The sequence below is a fragment of the Scyliorhinus torazame genome, chromosome 13 (assembly GCF_047496885.1).
Source record: "Scyliorhinus torazame isolate Kashiwa2021f chromosome 13, sScyTor2.1, whole genome shotgun sequence".
Classification (NCBI taxonomy): Eukaryota; Metazoa; Chordata; class Chondrichthyes; order Carcharhiniformes; family Scyliorhinidae; genus Scyliorhinus; species Scyliorhinus torazame.
The window spans coordinates 6029120-6048041 of record NC_092719.1 but is presented as its reverse complement, the minus strand read 5'-3'; the positions used below and the strand labels follow the sequence as shown (position 1 = coordinate 6048041).

The window sequence follows — 18922 nt, the reverse complement described above, 5'->3', positions numbered from 1 at the left end:
CAACAATGATATTTTTGCCAACAATATTCAACAGCGGGGAAACTATCACCGAATGCAACATTTACAATCGGTGTAACAGTGCCATGTGCAGCGACACGAGGAGTACAGGAGCTCAGTTTGGACTCAGTGCCTCCCTATCCTTGGGATTAGTCGCCTGACACACTCTGTAAAGAGTGATTGCAGCCTCGAACAAAGATCTAATAGTTAAGACACATTGCTTTTTCATACAGGAAGCATCACTCTAACCTTGTCAGGACTGTGGAATGTCTGGCCCTTTCTCACATTCCTGCCTCACAGTGAACACAATCGTGCCAAACAATCACTGCACCATACTACTGTTTGTGCTGTGCTTCCCCTTATGTAAGTGACATGGTCAGTTCCTTTGCAAACCTACTGTCCATGTTTGAGTGTAATTTCCTTTTCAATAAATAGCCAATTTGCTTTTGGAAGGGAATTAGGAAGTGTAACCACTGGAGTCACAGCGTATTTGGATGAAGATTGTTGCAGGAACTGGGAGATCCGGGCAAGTGGTGAATATTTTGTAAGACTTAATAATAACAATAATAATAATCTTTATTGGTGTCACAAGCAGGCTTACATTAACATTGCAATGAAGTTACTGTGAAAATCCCCGAGTCGTCACATTCCGGTGCCTGTTTGGGTACACTGAGGGAGAACTCGGAATGTCCAATTCACCTAACAGCACATCTTTCGGGAGTTGTGGGAGGAAACCGGAGCACCCGGAGGAAACCCACACAGACACGGGGAGAACGTGCAGACTCCGCACAGACAGTGACCCAAGCTGGGAATAGAACCTGGGTCCCTGACGCTATGAATCAACAGTGCTACCCGTCAGGCAGCTATCCCAAATCTGGAATAAATGGCTCATGTAAGATTCTGTGGGCACTAAAGAATGGAACTGGGCACCGACAGGAGCAGAACAGAAGGGTATGTAATTTCAATGGGCCAAACCTTCAGGCGGTTCTCGATGAAATGCGACAAAGGACAAAGAGAGAGGGTACGTGCATGAGAATGAGGGAGATGGAGAGAGCGAGTGGGAGAGAAAATCTCAAGTGACGTTGAGTACCACCTCTCCCAATCCCAGCACTGCATGATTACTGGAGGAAGAAGTTTAATGATGTGGCAAGGGTAGGCAAAGTACCACACTGGCCGCCAGCTCTTTCAGTCCTTGGGCATTTTCAGAATGAATAGTTGCAAAAGTAATTTGTCACACTTCGCGGTGGTTATGATGGGGGAGGGGGGCATCAATTCTGCATTTCACAACAAATGTCATAACTTATAATAGCAATGACTTGTGAAAATAATTAAAATGTCTTCCTGCCCTTTAACAGGGAGAATACAGCTGACCAACTATGTTGGCTGAATAAGGCCATTTGCGAGACATGGCTCAAATGCTAGCCCTCACACAAATTATGCCTCCACCTAACTTGCTCAATATTACTGCAGGAGAAACTCCTACACAATGGAAATGCACAGGATTTGGGAAGCCGATCCAGGTCTCCTGATGAGGAGCAACAATATAATTGTGAGGGAGACGCTAGCGAGGAGACGGTGCAGGTGGCCGGCCAGCATGGTACACACCTCGGCAGGGCTTACGGCATTCCTGTATTGCAGTGAATACCCTGGCATTTCCACCCCTGTCCTGCGGTCCTGGAGCATCCGTACTCGGCTCATGCTCACATTTCCGACAAGACCGTCAGAGCAGGAAGGTGACAGAAGAGGAGGGGGAAGAAAAGAAGCAAGTCGCCTGATTGGTCGAGGCGTTGCCAACCAATCAGCACTTCTTTTCTCATGCAGCATAAATTGTTGCCCCCTTTGAAATTTTATATTCTTGCATCTGTCCTGATGTGTGCAAGACACAAAGCTTCAACAGCACATCTCTTTTGTCAGCAATTCTGAAATATACTATTTCACACGATTCATGGCATCTTACTTTATATTAAAGTGGTAACATTTAGGCTGTACATTATAATAAATTAACATTTTGTATGTAAGGGCTATGGGCTGGTTTAGCTCAGTGGGCTAGACAGCTGGTTTGCAATGCAGAACAAGGCCAGCAGCGCGGGCTCAATTCCCGTACCGGCTTACCGGAACGTGGCGACTAGGGCCGTTTCACAGAAACTTCATATTTGTGACAATAAAAAGATTATTATTATTATTATTTTGTAGGCTGGCAGTGGATCTCATCCAATCGGGAACCATTACATCAATCTTTAGACAAGTACAAAGGTTTATTTTTTAAACAAAAGCTGTGATGAGAGGCTGCAGACCATGTTACAGTCACAGATACACACAGATACACAGAACATACAGTGCAGAAGGAGGCCATTCGGCCCATCGGGTCTGCACCAACCCAGTTAAGCCCTCACTTCCACCTGATCCCCGTAACCCAATAACCCCCTCCTAACATTTTTGCACACTAAGGGCAATTTAGCGTGGCCAATCCACCTAACCTGCACGTCTTTGGACTGTGGGAGGAAACCGGAGCACCCGGAGGAAACCCATGCTGACCCGGGGAGAACGTGCAGACTCCGCACAGACAGTGACCCAGTGGGGAATCGAAACGGGACCCTGGCGCTGTGAAGCCACAGTACCGTGCTGCCCTATGAAGCTCCGACACCAGGGTAGAGGCCTTTATTGAATAAAGTCTCAGATTTGGTGCATGTGACTGACAGCAATAACATTTAACACAGCAAGTTGCTGCACAAGAGTGTTTTCAATAAAAACATTTTGACACTGGGCCACATAGGGAGATATGAGCATGGGCTGAAGAGATAGGTTCACGCCTCAGTGGAGGGAAGAGAGGCGGAGAGGTTTCGGGTGGGGATTCCGGGGCCCTGGCAGCTGAAGGCACGGCAACACTAGCAGAGAGATTAAAATCGAGGCTGCTCAAGAAGCCAGGGTGCAGATATCGGGGAAATTGTGGGGCTGGATGGGATTAAGGTGATGGGGAAGGGGTGAGACCATGGAGGGATCTGAAAACAGGGATGGGAATTTTAAAATCGATGTGTTGTCTGCCACTGTATGTCAGCAAGCACGGGGCTGAAAGGCCAATGGGCCTGGTGCAAATGAGGTTGTGGCCAGCAGGGCTTCAGATGGTTTGAAGTTTATGGAAGGGGGACGGTCTGCCAGCACAGAATTGGAACAGGCCAGTCTCGAGGTCACACGGGCAGGGATGCGAGGTTCAGGAACAAAGAAGCTGCAGCAAGGTCATGTGATGTGGGCGTCGCTGGTTAGCATTTATTGCCCATCCCTAATTGCCCCTTTAGAAGGTGGTGATGAGCTGCCTTCTTGAACCGCTGCAGTCCATGTGGTGTAGGTACACCCACAGTGCTGTTAGGGAGGGAGCTCCAGGACTTTTACGCAGCGGCAGTGAAGGTACGCCGATATATTTCCAAGTCAGGATGGTGAGTGACTTGGAGGGGAGCCTGCAGGGCACGATGTTCCCCGTGTGTCTGCTGCCCTGTCCTTCTTTCCGGTAGTGGTTCCAAGTTTGGAAGGTGCTTTTAATAATTCCAGGAGACGCAGGCTAAGGCCGGGATTCTCCGGCCGCTCACTGGCTGCGGGATTCTCTGGTCACGCCGGCAGCGCTCCCCCCCCCCGGGTTTCTCGGCAGCGTAGGGCGGCGTCTTCATTGGGAATTCCCATTGACAGCGGAGGGGGCTGGAGAAATCCCACCTCCGAGAAACACGTGGCAGGGCTGCCGGAGAATCCGGTCCGAAAAGGCAAAGCAGGTTTATTCTCCAACACAAATAAAGCTGCAGAGTGAGATATAAAACAAATGTTCCAGCCTGGGACTATTGGGAACTGCCGGTCTGGGTCTGGGAGATTCAAGCAGGGGGAGGTTGAGGGGGCGGAGGCTCGCTCAATAGGGGCTCACCACCGAGGCCTTAAACAGTGCATCGGGGGTGGAGACCGTGAATGTTTAAGGTGGTGGATGGGGTATCCATTAATCTGCTTTGTCCTGAATGCTTCCGAGCTTTTTGAGTGTCGATGGAGCTGCGCTCATCCAGGCAAGCGGAGAGTATTCCATCACACTCCTGACTTGTGCCTTGTACATCGTGGACAGGATTTGGGGATCAAAAGGTGAGTTCCTTACCACAGAATCCCTAGCCTCTGACCTGCTCTTGTAGCCACATTATTAATGTGGCTAGTCCAGTTCAGTTTCTGATCAATGGTAACCCCCAGGATGCTGATTGTGGGGGGATTCAGCAATGGTAATGCCATTGAATGTCAATGGGCGATGGTTAGATCCTCTCTTAATGGAGACGGTCGTTGCCTGGCACTTGCGTAGCGCATTCCGCTGAAGCAATCAATGCAGGGGAAATTCCTTAAACTGTTTCATTCAGCCTCTGCCTGCTTCCAGGGAGTTACAGTGAGAGAACGAGAGAAGCCTTTGCCTAATTACCAGATTTATAAATCCAAGAATCAACAAGAAAGATGAAGCGATAGTAGCATTGAGAGAAACATTCGAGTTCAGCTTTGAAACAAACATAATAATTGTCCTACGGATTATTTGGAACGTTCCATTGTGACATTAGCTTCGTTGCAGTAGCACCATCAATATATTTTAATTTAAGTTTGAGACAAGTTTCTAAGTTAAAGCAAGTGACATTTTATCATTTACATCAATTCTGAATCCTGCAAAATGACCACTTTGAAGCACTAAATACAGAAACGGCAGATGTTTACGGTGTATCACTGTTCTAAATCTGCCGCTGATATCTTTGACTGTATATCATGGTCACCATGACGTCATATTTGAATGTGGGGGGCTTGTAAAATAAAGCAGATGGCCTTTGTGCCACCTTCTGGCCTAATCCCAATGGAGGGTAAAGAAGGCGTCAAGCATCCTGTCTGCCCTTAGGCCTGAGACCAATGAACCTAATTTCAGAGCCTTGTTCTGCCTCTGTTGCTATTTTACACGTGCCAGGAGAGGTAAGGTGGTTAGCCTGGCAGCTTTCACCGTGTGAGTTCCTGTCAGGCAGGAAGGCAGGTACCTCTGTGGAGGACCCAAAGTCCATTGGGAGCACACCCTCCCAGGATAGAGCCCCCTTTAACCTACATCCCCGGCCTCTCAAACCTAGCCCTCCACTCTCTCCCTCCCCCCCCCCCCTCCACTTGCTTGAGTCTCCCAGCCAGACCCATCCAAAATACCAGTCTTATCCCTGGTCCAGGCTCCATGACTCTTCTTCCTCAGGGGGACTGCCTGTAGTTCCAGCACTGGCCACTGCTTGACTCTGGCACTGTTGAGTCAACAGAGCTGCTGACGAATCAGAGTGGCCAACAGCTCTCTAGGATGGGAACCTCTCCCGTATGGGGGTGGAGGTCTCTCTCTAAAATAAGTGGGACTGTTCTCAGCATAGTATCACCGAGGGGCAGCCAGGTTTTGGGTAGGCGAGATGACAACTTACTTTTCAGTCGGGGTGGGGCAGGGTGGAAGTGGGGTGGGGGATGGCAAGGATACAGTAGCCCGTAAAATCCAGCCCTTGATTCGTGCCATTGGACCTGACTATTCTTTTTTAAAATTTTTTTTAGAGTACCCAATTTTTTTTTTTCCCAATTGAGGGGCAATTTAGCGTGGCCAATCCACCTAACCAACACATCTTTGGGTTGTGGGGGTGAAACCCACGCAGACACGGGGCGAGTGTGCAAACTCCACACGGACAGTGACCCGGGGCCGGGATTCAAACCCGGGTCCTCAGCGCCGCAGTCCCAGTGCTAAACACTGTGCCACGTGTCGCCCCTGATCTGACTATTTTAACACATTCTGGTTTAGCACAGGGCTAAATCGCTGGCTTTGAAAGCAGACCACGGCAGGCGAGCTGCACTGTTCAATTCCCGCACCAGCCTCCCCGAACAGGCGCCGGAATGTGGCGACGAGGGGCTTTTCACAGTAACTTCATTTGAAGCCGACTTGTGACAATAAGCTATTTTCAATTTCATTTCATACTTGGCTGGCTTCCCACATCCTACCCTCCGTACACTTGAGGTTATCCAAGACTCTGCTGTTCGTGCCTTAACGCACAGCAAGCCCTGTTCCCCTATCATCTCTGTGCTCGCTAACCCACACTGGCTCTCGGTTAAGCGAAGCCTGGATTTAAAATTTCTCGTCCACGTTTTCAAATCCATCAATCCCTCAGAGGTGGCTGCACTCATCTGAGTGTGGCCTTTTACCAGGCCTCAATTTTAATCACTCCACTTGTGGTGGGCGCACCTTCCGTTGAGAAGGCTATGAGCTCTGGAATTCCTTCCCTAATCCCCACAACCTCTCTATCGTCATCATCCTCCTGCAAGCCGCTTCTTAAAACCGAGCTACTTGACCAAGCTTCTGGTCATCTGCCCAAATATCCTTATAGTTTGTGGATGTTTCATTCCATTAGATATACTTTCAAACCTCAGCTGCTGTTGATACAACCCACACTATGGCCTACCACATAGGGGGAAATGAGGGTAAGCTATATCAACAACAAATAATTCACATAGTTTTAAATCAGAAGTGTCACCTGTGGAATGTAACTGTCTAATTTACATGACTGGAGTGAGAGACTGCTGGCGTGCTGGATTATCTTTGGAGGGGGTCAGAAAAGAATGTCATAAAAAGTTTTTTTTTATCTTATGAGGAAGTTTTGCCTATTGTAAATCACTTCCCTTCAGGAAATTAAATCTGTTGAATAGTGTCTCGGAGAGACTGCAGGATATGGCTGTGGAGGAAATGGGTTTAGTGGATCAAATGATATTTTCTTAAAAGCGAAGTCAAGAGAAGTTCTATTTTTCAAGCTGGACTTTTGTTTCAGAATCATGCTGGGTATCGATACCGTCGGTCATTTGGGTTTCACGAGCGGGCCTGGGGAATCGTCAGTTTGCTTTTTATTCTCTATTTCCATTCCTTCAAAAGCCTTCTAAAATATCTTTAGTTCCCTCCTTGAACTGCCTCCCCATCCCCTAGTGAAACGCTTGCCTTAGAGAAGCAGTGTGCAAATTCAACCTGACTTTACATTATCTCCTCTGGGTCTCACAGCTGACAGGTGAGTGTGAAATCACATTATGAGGGGCATAGACAGAGTGGATCGTCAGAGACTTTTTCCCAGGGTAGAGGGATCAATTACTAGGGGGCATAGATTTAAGGTGCGAGGGGCAAGGTTTAGAGATGTACGAGGCAAGTTTTTTTTACACAGAGGGTAGTGGGTGCCTGGAACTCGCTGCTGGAGGAGGTGGTGGAAGCAGGGACAATAGTGACGTTTAAGGGGCACCTTGACAAATACATGAATAGGATGGGAATAGAGGGACACGGACCCAGGAAGTGTAGAAGATTTTAGTTTAGACGGGCAGCATGGTCGGCACGGGCTTGGGGGGGCCGAAGGGCCTGTTCCTGTGCTGTACTTTGTTCTTTGTTCAAACAGAATGTGGAATTCTGGTGAGCTGAGAACGTTAGGGGGCGTGGGGTTTGTTCCTTTACCTTCTCTACTGTACTCACCCTGTCGGAATTGGTTTCTGCTCAGGAGAAGACGCGCGTTGCTGGGCAATAGCTGAGAAGTGGTCACGATGTATTTTCCTAAGGTTAAAACTGGTACTGGAATTTGTGATAATAAATATCTAAAAGAAAATAAATGATTTAATAAAATAATGAAGTAATTAATTAAAGCTTTGGAAGGACAGATGATGGGTCAAGACTGTGGCATTTGGAACTGGTGTTACCCGAGGAATGTGGGTCTGCAGTAAGCACCTGCGACCCGAGGAGCTTCGGCTCAGAGTCGTTGAGATGGAGGCAGAGCTGCCGACACTGCGGCGCGTCAGAGAGGGCGGGAGTTATCAGGATGCTTTGATCCAGGACCCTTAGGATAGGTTCTTCTGGTTTGGATAGTGGCCAGGGACAAGAGGGTGTGACTGCAGCGGAGACAGGTAAGGGGACCCAGAGGGCAGGAGTGTCAGCCTCTGCAATTGTCCAACAGCTTTGAGGCCCTCTCAGTTTGTTTGGGTGAGAGTGGGGTCTGCAGGGTGGACTGACCATGGTACAGGAAGCTATTCAAGCACAATGGGGGGGGGGGGGGGGTAATAGTATAGTTAGGGGGATTGATACCGATCTCTGTCGCAACGAGTATGAGTCCAGATGCCTGTGTTGCCTGCCTAGTGCCAGGATCCGGGACATCTGCTCGGGGCTGGAGAGGAACCTGCAGTGGGAGGGGGACATATGGGCAAAGGCCCACTTAATTGTAACTGCACGGTACATCACAATATAGAAGAGGTAATGGGAGCTTGCCAGAAAGGTACAGTGCTAACCATGGAGGATTTTAACCTATACATAGACTCAAAAATCAGACTGACAACAGTAGTGCAGGTGAGGAGTTCATGGAACATTTTCGGGATAGTTTCTTAGAACAGCACGGTCAGGAGCCAATTAGAGGACAGACTTATACGAGACCTGTTTATTGTGCAAGGAGATAGGATTAATTCATGACCTCATAGTGAAGGCACCTCTAGGTAACAGTGATCATAATATGCTTGAATTTTACATTGTGTTTGAGGGGGAGATTGAATTTAAAATTCTGTTTGAGGGAGAGAAGATTGCGCCCAAGATTAGAATTTCAAACTTAAATAAGGGCCATTATGAGGACATGAAAGTGGAGCTAGCTAAATTGAACTAGCGAATGTGCTAAAGGGATAGATCGATAGAGGTGCATTTAAAGGTTTTTTTTAGAATATACACATTCCAATAAGAAATAAAAATACCAAAGGGAGGGCCTGTCATCCGTATTTAACTAAAAAAGTTAAAGACAGGGTTAAACTTAAAGAAAAAGCATTTATTTGCACAAAGTGAAGCGGGCATCAGTAGATTGGAAAGAGTATAAAGAACATTAAAGAATGACAAAGATTCGGGAGGCACGATCACGCAGTGGTTAACACTGCTGCCTCACGGTGCCGAGGTCCCAGGATCGGTCCCGGGTCACTATCCGTGTGGAGTTTGCACATTCGCCCCGTGTCTGCGTGGGCCTCATCCCCACAACCCAAAGATGTGCAGGGTAGGTGGATTGGCCATGCTAAATTGCCCCTTAACTGGAAAAAATTAATTGGGTACTTTAAATTTATGAAAAAAAAGAATGACAAAGATTGATCAGGAGGTAAAAACTAGAATATGAGAGAAAGCTAGCTGGTAATATAAAGAGGGACAGCAAATGGTTTCGATCGATATTTAGATAAAAGGGTTAACAAAGGGAGTGTTGGTCTGATACTGGGTAGCACGGTAGCACAATGGTTAGCACTGTTGCCTCAGCGCCAGGGTCCCAGGTTTGATTCCCAGCTTGGGTCACTGTCTGTGTGGAGTCTGCACGTTCTCCCCGTGTCTGCGTGGGTTTCCTCCGGGTGCTCCGGTTTCCTCCCACAAGTCTTGAAAGACGTGCTTGTTAGGTGAATTGGACATTCTGAATTCTCCCTCTGTGTACCCGAACAGGCGCCGGAATATGGCGACTAGGGGCTTTTCACAGTAACTTCATTGCAGTGTTAATGTAAGCCTCCGTGTGACAATAAAGATTATTAAAATAATTAGAACGTGCCTCTGGGGAATTGGTAATGGGAAGAAGAGCTATGGTGGATGAATTAAACAGTTATTCTTCATCAATCTTCACTATAGACGGCAAAAGAGGAAGGGAGGGAGGAACTCTGGAAAATTACAATCACCAGGGAAGTGACATTGAGCAAACTATTGGGAGCGAGACCTACCGGCTGTCAACTCCGCACCCCCGTCGCAGGTTTCCTGGTTGGTGGCGGGGGGGGGGGGGGGCGGGAGATTCAACGGGAAATCCCATTGACAGTGGCCGGACCCGAAGATCCCACCCCAGCTAACAGCGGGACACCTCCCGCCACTGAGAAACACGCTGCGGGGAGGGTACAGAACCTTGCCCTGGGTCTGCGGGCTGACAAATCCGCGGGTCCTGATGGACTTCACCCTAAGGTCTAGAAAAAAATGGCTAGCTAGTTGATGCATTGGTTTTAATCGTCCAAAATCCCAGATAGAATGCTTTCTATGGTGCATGTGGGAAGGTTGCAGGAAGGTTCCATTCGATTGGAAGATAGCAAATGTAACTCCCTTATTCAACAAGGGGGGACACGGAAAGCAGGAAACGACAGGCCCGTTCGTCTAACATGTGTTGTGGGCAAATGTTAGAAGTCGTTATTAAAGATGTTATAGCAGAGCACTTGGAAAAATTCAAGCGAATCAAGCAGAGGTGGTGGCGTAGTGGTATTGTCACTGGACTAGTAAACCAGAGACCCAGGGTCATGCTCTGGGGACCTGGGTTCGAATCCCGACACTGGGATATTCAATTCAATAAATATCTGGAATTAAAAGTCAAAAGATGACCACGAAACCACTGCCGATTGTCCTGAAATCCCATCTGGTTCACTACTGTCCATGAGGGAAGGAAATCTGCCGTCCTTTCCTGGTCTGGCCTACATGTGACTCCAGACCCACAGCAATGTGGGTGACTCTTAACTGCCCCCACAAGGGCAATTAGGGATGGGCAATAAATGCCGGCGACACCAACGTCCCATGAACAAATTTTTAAAAGAGAAAGGGAAATTGGGGGCGGTGGAGTTGTTCTCCAGGGTGGCTAGCCAGCAGGAATCACAATGGCTGGTTGAATTGAATGCGAGGCCAAAACCGGGATTGACGCCGTTGAGTCTCCCACTTGTCTCGGGGATGCTAATGTCCATTTACATTCATCTGAATGTAATTAACATGTCCACACTGACTCTTACCAACTTTTACAGATGCACCATAGAAAGCATCCTATCGGGCTGCATCACAGCCTGGCATGGCAACTGCTCGGCCCAGGACAGCAAGAAACGTCAGAGAGTCCTATGACAAAGACACCTATGTCAGACTCCTATTTATCGACTACAGCTCAGCCTTCAACACCATCATTCCTACGAAACATATCTCCAAACTCCGTGGCCTTGGCCTCGGTTCCTCCCTCTGTGACTGGATCCTGAACTTTCTAACCCACAGGCCACAATTAGTAAAGATAGGCAACAACACCTCCTCCACGATCATCCTCAACACCGGTGCCACACGAGGCTGTGTCCTCAGCCCCCTACTATACTTCTTATACACCTATGACTGTGTGGCCAAATTCCCCTCCAACCCGATTTTCAAATTTGCTGATGACACCACCGTAGTGGGTCGGATTTCAAACAATGACGAGACAGAGTACAGGAATGAGATAGAGAATCTGGTGAAGTGGTGCGACGAAAATAATCTCTCCCTCAATGTCAACAAAACGAAGGAGATTGTCAGGAAGTGTAGTGGAGAACATGCCCCTGTCTACATCAATTGGAACGAAGTAGAAAGGGTCGAGAGCTTCAAGTTTTTAGGTGTACAGATCACCAACAGCTTGTCCTGGTCCCCCCCATGCTGACACTATAGTTAAGAAACGACTCTACTTTCTCAGAAGACTAAGGAAATTTGGCATGTCAGCTACGACCCTCACCACCTCGACAGCTGCACCATAGAAAGCATTCTTTCTGGTTGTATCACAGCTTGGTATGGAGCCTGCTCTGCCCAAGACCGCAGGAAACTACAAAAGGTCGTGAATGTAGCCCGGTCCATCACGCAAACCAGCCTCTCATCCATTGACTCGGTCTACAATTCCCGCTGCCTCAGAAAGGCAGCCAGCATAATTAAGGACCCCACGCACCCCGGACATACTCTCTTCCACCTTCTTGTGTCAGGAAAAAGATACCAAAGTTTGAAGTCACGTACCAACCGACTCAAGAACAGCTTTTTCCCTACTGCCATCAAACTTTTGAATGGACCCACCTCGTATTAAGTTGATCTTTTCTCTACACCTTGCTATAACTGTAACATGATATTCTGCAGTCGCTCCTTCCTTCCCTATGTACGGTATGCATTGTTTGTACAGCATGCAAGAAACAATACTTTTCACCGTATACTAATACGTGACAATAAAATAAAATAGAGTTGTGAACACAGCCCAGTCCATCACGCCATCTCTTCTCTCCTCCATCTCATCCCGCTTTAATTAAAGAGGCAAGCCCCCCGCACCGCCCCCCCTCCCCCTCCAACCAGGTTTTTATTTTTAAATTCCAATGTTCTGCCTAGGGGTACACATCTCCCAAAATCTGTCCTGATCCACCCACGTCAACGCTACTACCAAGAAAGCACAACAGCGCTTATACTTTCTCAGGAAACTAAGGAAATTCGGCATGTCCACATTGACTCTTACCAACTTTTACAGCTGCACATAGAAAGCATCCTATCGGGCTGCATCACAGCCAGGTATAGAACATAGAACATTACAGCGCAATACAGGCCCTTCGGCCCTCGATGTTGCGCCGACCTGTGAAACCACTCTAAAGCCCATTTACACTATTCCCTTATCGTCCATATGTCTATCCAATGACCATTTGAATACCCTTAGTGTTGGCGAGTCCACTACTGTTGCAGGCAGGGCATTCCATGCCCTTACTACTCTCCGAGTAAAGAACCTACCTCTCACATCTGTCCGATATCTATCTCCCCTCAATTTAAAGCTATGTCCCCTTGTGCTAGACATCACCATCCGAGGAAAAAGGCTCTCACTGTCCACCCTATCCAATCCTCTGATCATCTTGTATGCCTCAATTAAGTCACCTCTTAACCTTCTTCTCTCTAACAAAAACAGCCTCAAGTCCCTCAGCCTTTCCTCATGAAATCGTCCCTCCATACTAGGCAACATCCTGGTAAATCTCCTCTGCACCCTTTCCAATGCTTCCACATCCTTCCTATAATGCGGCGACCAGAATTGCACGCAATACTCCAAATGCGGCCGAACCAGAGTTTTGTACAGCTGCAACATGACCTCATGGCTCCGAAACTCAATCCCTCTACCAATAAAAGCTAATACACTGTATGCCTTCTTAACAACCCTCTCAACCTGGGTGGCAACTTTCAAGGATCTATGTACATGGAGACCGAGATCTCTCTGCTCATCCACACTGCCAAGAATCTTACCATTAGCCCAGTACTCTGTCTTCCTGTTATTTCTTCCAAAATGAATCACCTCACACTTTTCTGCATTAAACTCCATTTGCCACCTCTCAGCCCAGCGCTGCAGCTTATCTATGTCCCTCTGTAACTTGTAACATCCGTCCGCACTGTCCACAACTCCACCAACTTTAGTGTCATCTGCAAATTTACTCACCCATCCTTCTACGCCCTCCTCCAAGTCATTTATAAAAATGACAAACAGCAGTGGTCCCAAAACAGATCCTTGTGGTACACCACTAATAACTGGACTCCAGTCTGAATATTTCCCATCAACCACCACCCTTTGTCTTCTTCCAGCTAGCCAATTTCTGATCCAAACTGCTAAATCACCCTGAATCCCATGCTTCCGTATTTTCTGCAGTAGCCTACCGTGGGGAACCTTATCAAACGCTTTACTGAAATCCATATACACCACATCAACTGCTTTACCCTCATCCACCTGTTTGGTCACCTTCTCAAAGAACTCAATAAGGTTTGTGAGGCACGACCTACCCTTCACAAAACCGTGTTGACTATCTCTAATCAAATTATTCCTTTCCAGATGATTATACATCCTATCTCTTATAAACCTTTCCAAGATTTTGCCCACAACAGAAGTAAGGCTCACTGGTCTATAGTTACCGGGGTTGTCTCTATTCCCCTTCTTGAACAAGGGGACAACATTTGCTATCCTCCAGTCTTCTGGCACTATTTCTGTATGGCAACGGATCGGCCCAGGACCGCAAGAAACTTCAGAGATTCGTGAACACCACCCAGTCCATCACACAAACCTGCCTCCCATCCATTGACTCCATCTACACCTCCCGCTGCCTGGGGAAAGCGGGCAGCATAATCAAAGACCCCTCCCACCCGGCTTACTCACTCTTCCAACTTCTTCCATCGGGCAGGAGATACAGAAGTCTGAGAACACGCACGAACAGACTCAAAAACAGCTTCTTCCCCGCTGTCGCCAGACTCCTAAACGACCCTCTTATGGACTGACCCCATTAACACTACACCCTGTATGCTTCATCCGATGCCGGTGCTTATGTAGTTACATTGTGTACCTTGTGTTGCCCTATTATGTATTTTCTTTTATTTCCTTTTCTTTTCATGTACTTAATGATCTGTTGAGCTGCTCGCAGAAAATACCTTGGTACACGTGACAATAAACAAAATCCAAATCCAGATTATCGAGCAGGAAGCCCAATTCACCGGCCTCCTGAGACGCTCCAGCACCCCCAGTTCATTCTTCCAACCTCCAACGGATGTAGGCCCACGATTAGCTATTGAAGAGGCAGCTGTCAGCAATATCGCCTCTAAGCTGTGCATGTGTGCTGCTCTGCAATAATCCAGAATGCACCGGTACAGGAACCAAACATTCTGAACACAAGCAAGGAAATTTAGCGGGAACATTACGAGTGCGTTTTGTGGATTAAGGCCAACTTAATCATTCGTGGAAAGGATTTCTGATGCAAGCAGTTGGAATAGAGAGGGAACAACCAGAATTGGTTAGGAAATGGGATTTATGATGGGGGCAGAATTCAGATTGAACAATCTGACTGGAATTTATACAACAGCAACGCAGGAATGTCGTAAAGCTTAAAAAAAAGAAAGACCAGTCTTGCTGAGCACACTTTCCCATTTACAGGGCAGTTTACAAAAGAAGCAAACTGCTTCCTGTTTACTTAGAATTAGGGATGCTTCCTGTGTGATGTCAACATCTCAAGTATGTGAACTAACTTTTAATCCTTTGTCCTGCGTGTAAAAGAGGTTCCATTCGGATGAAGGAGGAGAAGATGCTCTTGTTTTACAATTAAAATACCTGATGGTTTACTGGTGAAATTCCTGCGGTCCGTAAGTGGGAATCCGTGGGATATATTCGTGGCCTTCCCAGTGGCTTTGAGATAGGAATCCTGGTGGTTTCTAGGTGGAATTTGTTGTGGTGGGTGGTAAAAAGAGTTCCTCGCTTACAAGTAAAATGAAGGCTATGCACAAGGTAAACACACTTTAAGGGGCAAAATTTAACCTCAAAAAAAGTGCCCAAGTGTTAAAAGTCTATGTCCAGAGCTGCAACCTGCCACCTCGACCACTTCTGTTCGACTGTATCAAACAGCATGTCCTGCTCACAGCAAAGTACAGACCATACCCAACCAGCCCATATGCTTGCAACATTCAAAACAAAGTGTCCAACATTAGATAATATTCCGCGATTGAACAGCACTTGCTAAACAATCCTGATTGTGTTAAGAATTACACTGAAAACCAATTTAAAATTACCAGTTGGACTCACAGTATGGCGCACTTACAGTTGCTCGAAGCCTCATATATTCACACACACCGGGCCCTGTCCTTTGTAGACAGAAGGAACATGTTCGCATTTTTCAACTAAAGAAAAGCTTGGGGGACAGCCATACCCCTGGTTCATTCCCCAGAGCAATACCATGACCAATCAGAGTCGACCTGCCCGGTTTCAATTTGAACAAAGGCCGGCAGTTAACTGTTCACTGGTACATTTGACATGGCAACATCTCTACCATTCAAAGTCCACTTGCCAACCAATCAGCACCCTCTTCTCATTCAGTATAAATTGTTGTTCCCATTACAATTGGTATTCTTGCAGATCTGCCCTGATGAGTGCAAGAGAAAAAGCTTTGACAGCACGTCTCTTTTTTCAACAATATATTTGCTATTTTACACTTTGATTGGCGATGGCTACCTGGCTTGACTTAAAACACAACAAACTAACCAAATGAAATGTGCAGTAAGTGGAAGCCCTTCTCAGAATCTCTGTACAACACAAACTCAAATAGAGCAGTTCACCCAAGTGTGACAGGACTTCTCCTCTTGCACACTCCAACCTTCCTGTCCCCACTGGTGAGTGCCTCACACTGCACCTTTCAATAAATCTCGATTAATGACAGTTACGCTTCGTCATGCATTATACGTTTGTGCGGGGCACCTCATTTTCTCCAGCGGCCACTGGCCACAATATACAATAAAACTGCAAAAAAAGCTGTAACCTATCTGACGCTGGAATAAACATTCACTTTTGACATGAAGAACTGGAAGTTACACTGAAAAATATTTTCATATTAACTCCTCAAGCATTGGCAACCAACACCTTTACCATTGCTTTAGTGGAGGCACCAAAACTTAAAATGTAAAGAAAGAGTTGCATTTACATAGCTCCTTTTATAATCTCAGAATGTCTCAATGCATTTTGCAGTGATTGAAATAGAATCAGAGTTGTATCGGGGTGAAACAAAACGAGTTCCCGCCAACAGTAATATTGATAATGACCAGATAATCTTTTTGTGTGATGTTGAGTGGGGGGATACATATTTGTCAGGACACTGGGGAGAACGTGCCTGCCTTTCGAAATAATGCCATGGGATTGCTTACAACACCTGAGAGAGAGCTTGTCGGCAGACCCCTCTGTCTAACATCTCACCCAAACGACTGGCATCTCCAACAGGGCAACGCGCCTTCACTGTCGTGTTAGCCTGGGGGTTTCTCTGCTCAAGTCCTGGATCGGGACTTGAACACAGAAGCTTTTGGCTCAGAGGACAGACAGCTACAAACTAAACCAAGTTTGACGCACATCAAATCTGTGTTTGTACAATAATATCTGCCAGCTGAATGTCACACATACACATATAACACACATATATAACACATATATAACTGCTGACGGTTCACGGGTGTGCAGAGCGGGTGGTGCCTAGAACAGGAAATATTGTTGACTCAGAAGATCTCACCCCCGGCCAATGGTGGCCCACCGTGAAACACGCTGGGGGGGGGGGGGGAGATCCTGCCCCATCTCTTGGCCAAAAGAGAAGCAATAATTCTTGGGACGCCAATGTTTCGTTGTCCTTTCTTCTCAATTTCATTTTGTGCCACTTGTGCACAAGGACACCGGAATGTAATATTTTGAACAATCAAATTAACAGCAATTAGATGTGGAACAGGAGTGATTAAAGCAAATGGCATAGTCGCCTTCAAGGGAAGGCTACAAAAAAGACATGGGGAGGACCTGAAGGATATGCTGACAGGGTGCGACAAAGAGGGGTCTGAGCATTAATGGTCTTATGGAGCAGTAATACGAGCATGGAGCATTAATACGAGCATGGAGCAGTTGCACTGAATGGCCGCTTTCTTTGCTGTGAACACTCAGCGAAACACTGGGTAGATGACAAATGTTTTACCTGAAACAGCTGACGTTGCTTTGGATGGCTGAGGCATACGGGTTATCCGACTGTGAACTGTAAAGGTGCTGTGAGCTGTGCTATATGGGGAACTCCTGTCTGATGAGTCAGAGCTTGTATGAGAGAGCCTATTGTGGTCCTTCAATGTGGCTGAAGACCTTTCATACCATGACCGAAGTTCATCCGACAATGCAGTTCTGTTTGTGCTCCCCTCCGCATTATGTTTAACAAGGGAAGGAGTCCTAACAATTTGAGAGCGTGATGGTGTGAGCTTTACTGAATCAGTATCGTCTCCATGCCAAGTATCCTTATAGATCCCACCTGCAGTGTAGGAGTTTGAGGTTTTAAATTGTGCTTTCACGCTGTAATGTCCCTCTTGGTCATTTTCCAAACTGCGCACCACCACTGGTGTCAGGCTGCCTTCAATGTACAAAGGATATTCCTTAATCCGATACTGGGAGGAAGGCTGGCTCTGGCTGTGAAGGTAAAACCCGCTGCCGTTTCCAGTGCCGTTCTTAGCAGCCAGGTTGGGCATGCTCCCTGAATTGGAGGAACCGAGATTCCCGGCCGATCGGTGCCTCTGCCGTTCCCTGGCCTTGGACGGCGAGTCCTCGGCCAGCGTGGAGTAGTTGGCATGCATGTGGGCGGGATAGTAGTGCTCCGAGCTGGAGTGGCTGGTACAAGACGAACAGTCATCCAAAGGGTCAGAGCCATTACTGCTACGAGTCCTTGGGGTGTAGAAATCCGGACTCCCTGTTTCGTTCTCTGACATGACCAGCTTGCCCTGGGACTCCAAGCTGGAGCTCCTGTGTCTAAAGTGCTGTGCTAAACTGTGCAGGCGGGTGGGGCTGATATCAACCGACCTGGAAAAGTGAAAAAACAAATTGTTACATTTGGATTGTGCCTCTTGGGAATGTACAGAACCAAAAACACTACTGCAGACAACGTGGAAATGGTCACAGTGTTTGAAAAGCACTCTGCACTAGTGGATCACTCATACTCTCTGCACACTTTCTGTCAAATACTGTCAAGTTCCTTCTATTTACTAACATTCCCAGATCTATAATCGTGCCGGGAGTACTGTCCGCATGTTTGCCAATCTCTCTGTAAAGCAGTTGAATCTAAACTGTGTGCTGGTCTCCCCTGTGTTTATTACGACTTAAAGTCATCTTCGAATCCGGAACACTGCAAGAAACGTTTTGAAGAGCTGTCGTTTCGGCAAAAAAACCTAGTCTGTTCCTCTCGCCTTTTCTCAGATGTCAAATTCATAAAGTGTTTGTTTAGTTGCTCTTTAGCAATTCCCCGCCCAACATCAGTGAGCAGACTTTTGTGCAGCAGGTTTCCCAGGTGGGCCAGCATCATCATTTCAAACTTCTTACTGGGAGATGCATTTCATTTTCGACCATACATCCCAAGCTGTTGTTTCAATTATTCACAGCTGTTGCGAATTTTGTTAATGGGCAAGTAACTGCAACCCTATCACCTGTGTTGTCATTTCCAGGTAAAAGATAGTAATAGTTCCACTAATTATTCCTCTTGCTGTGTCTCATCACATTGCACGTGCTGTATTCATTAACACTAACTCGCTGCCAGTCCAACTTCCTCATCTATCTGAATGTCTCTGTACTGGGACCAGTCTTTCATTTTACAACTAATTCCCTGGCAAGCC

The 18922-nt window shown here is 47.0% G+C and overlaps 1 protein-coding gene across 14 annotated transcripts in view; it reads right to left on the bottom strand.

Annotated features, from left to right (window-relative positions):
• frmd4a (FERM domain containing 4A) overlaps positions 1 to 18922 on the bottom strand; it is a 796670-nt gene that overhangs the window by 10596 nt on the left and 767152 nt on the right. For all 14 annotated transcript variants that reach the window (XM_072470969.1, XM_072470973.1, XM_072470968.1 and 11 more), the window contains one exon: positions 17254 to 18116. In XM_072470969.1, coding sequence (XP_072327070.1) covers positions 17254 to 18116 — 863 coding nt within the window. The remainder of the gene's footprint in view (positions 1 to 17253; positions 18117 to 18922) is intronic.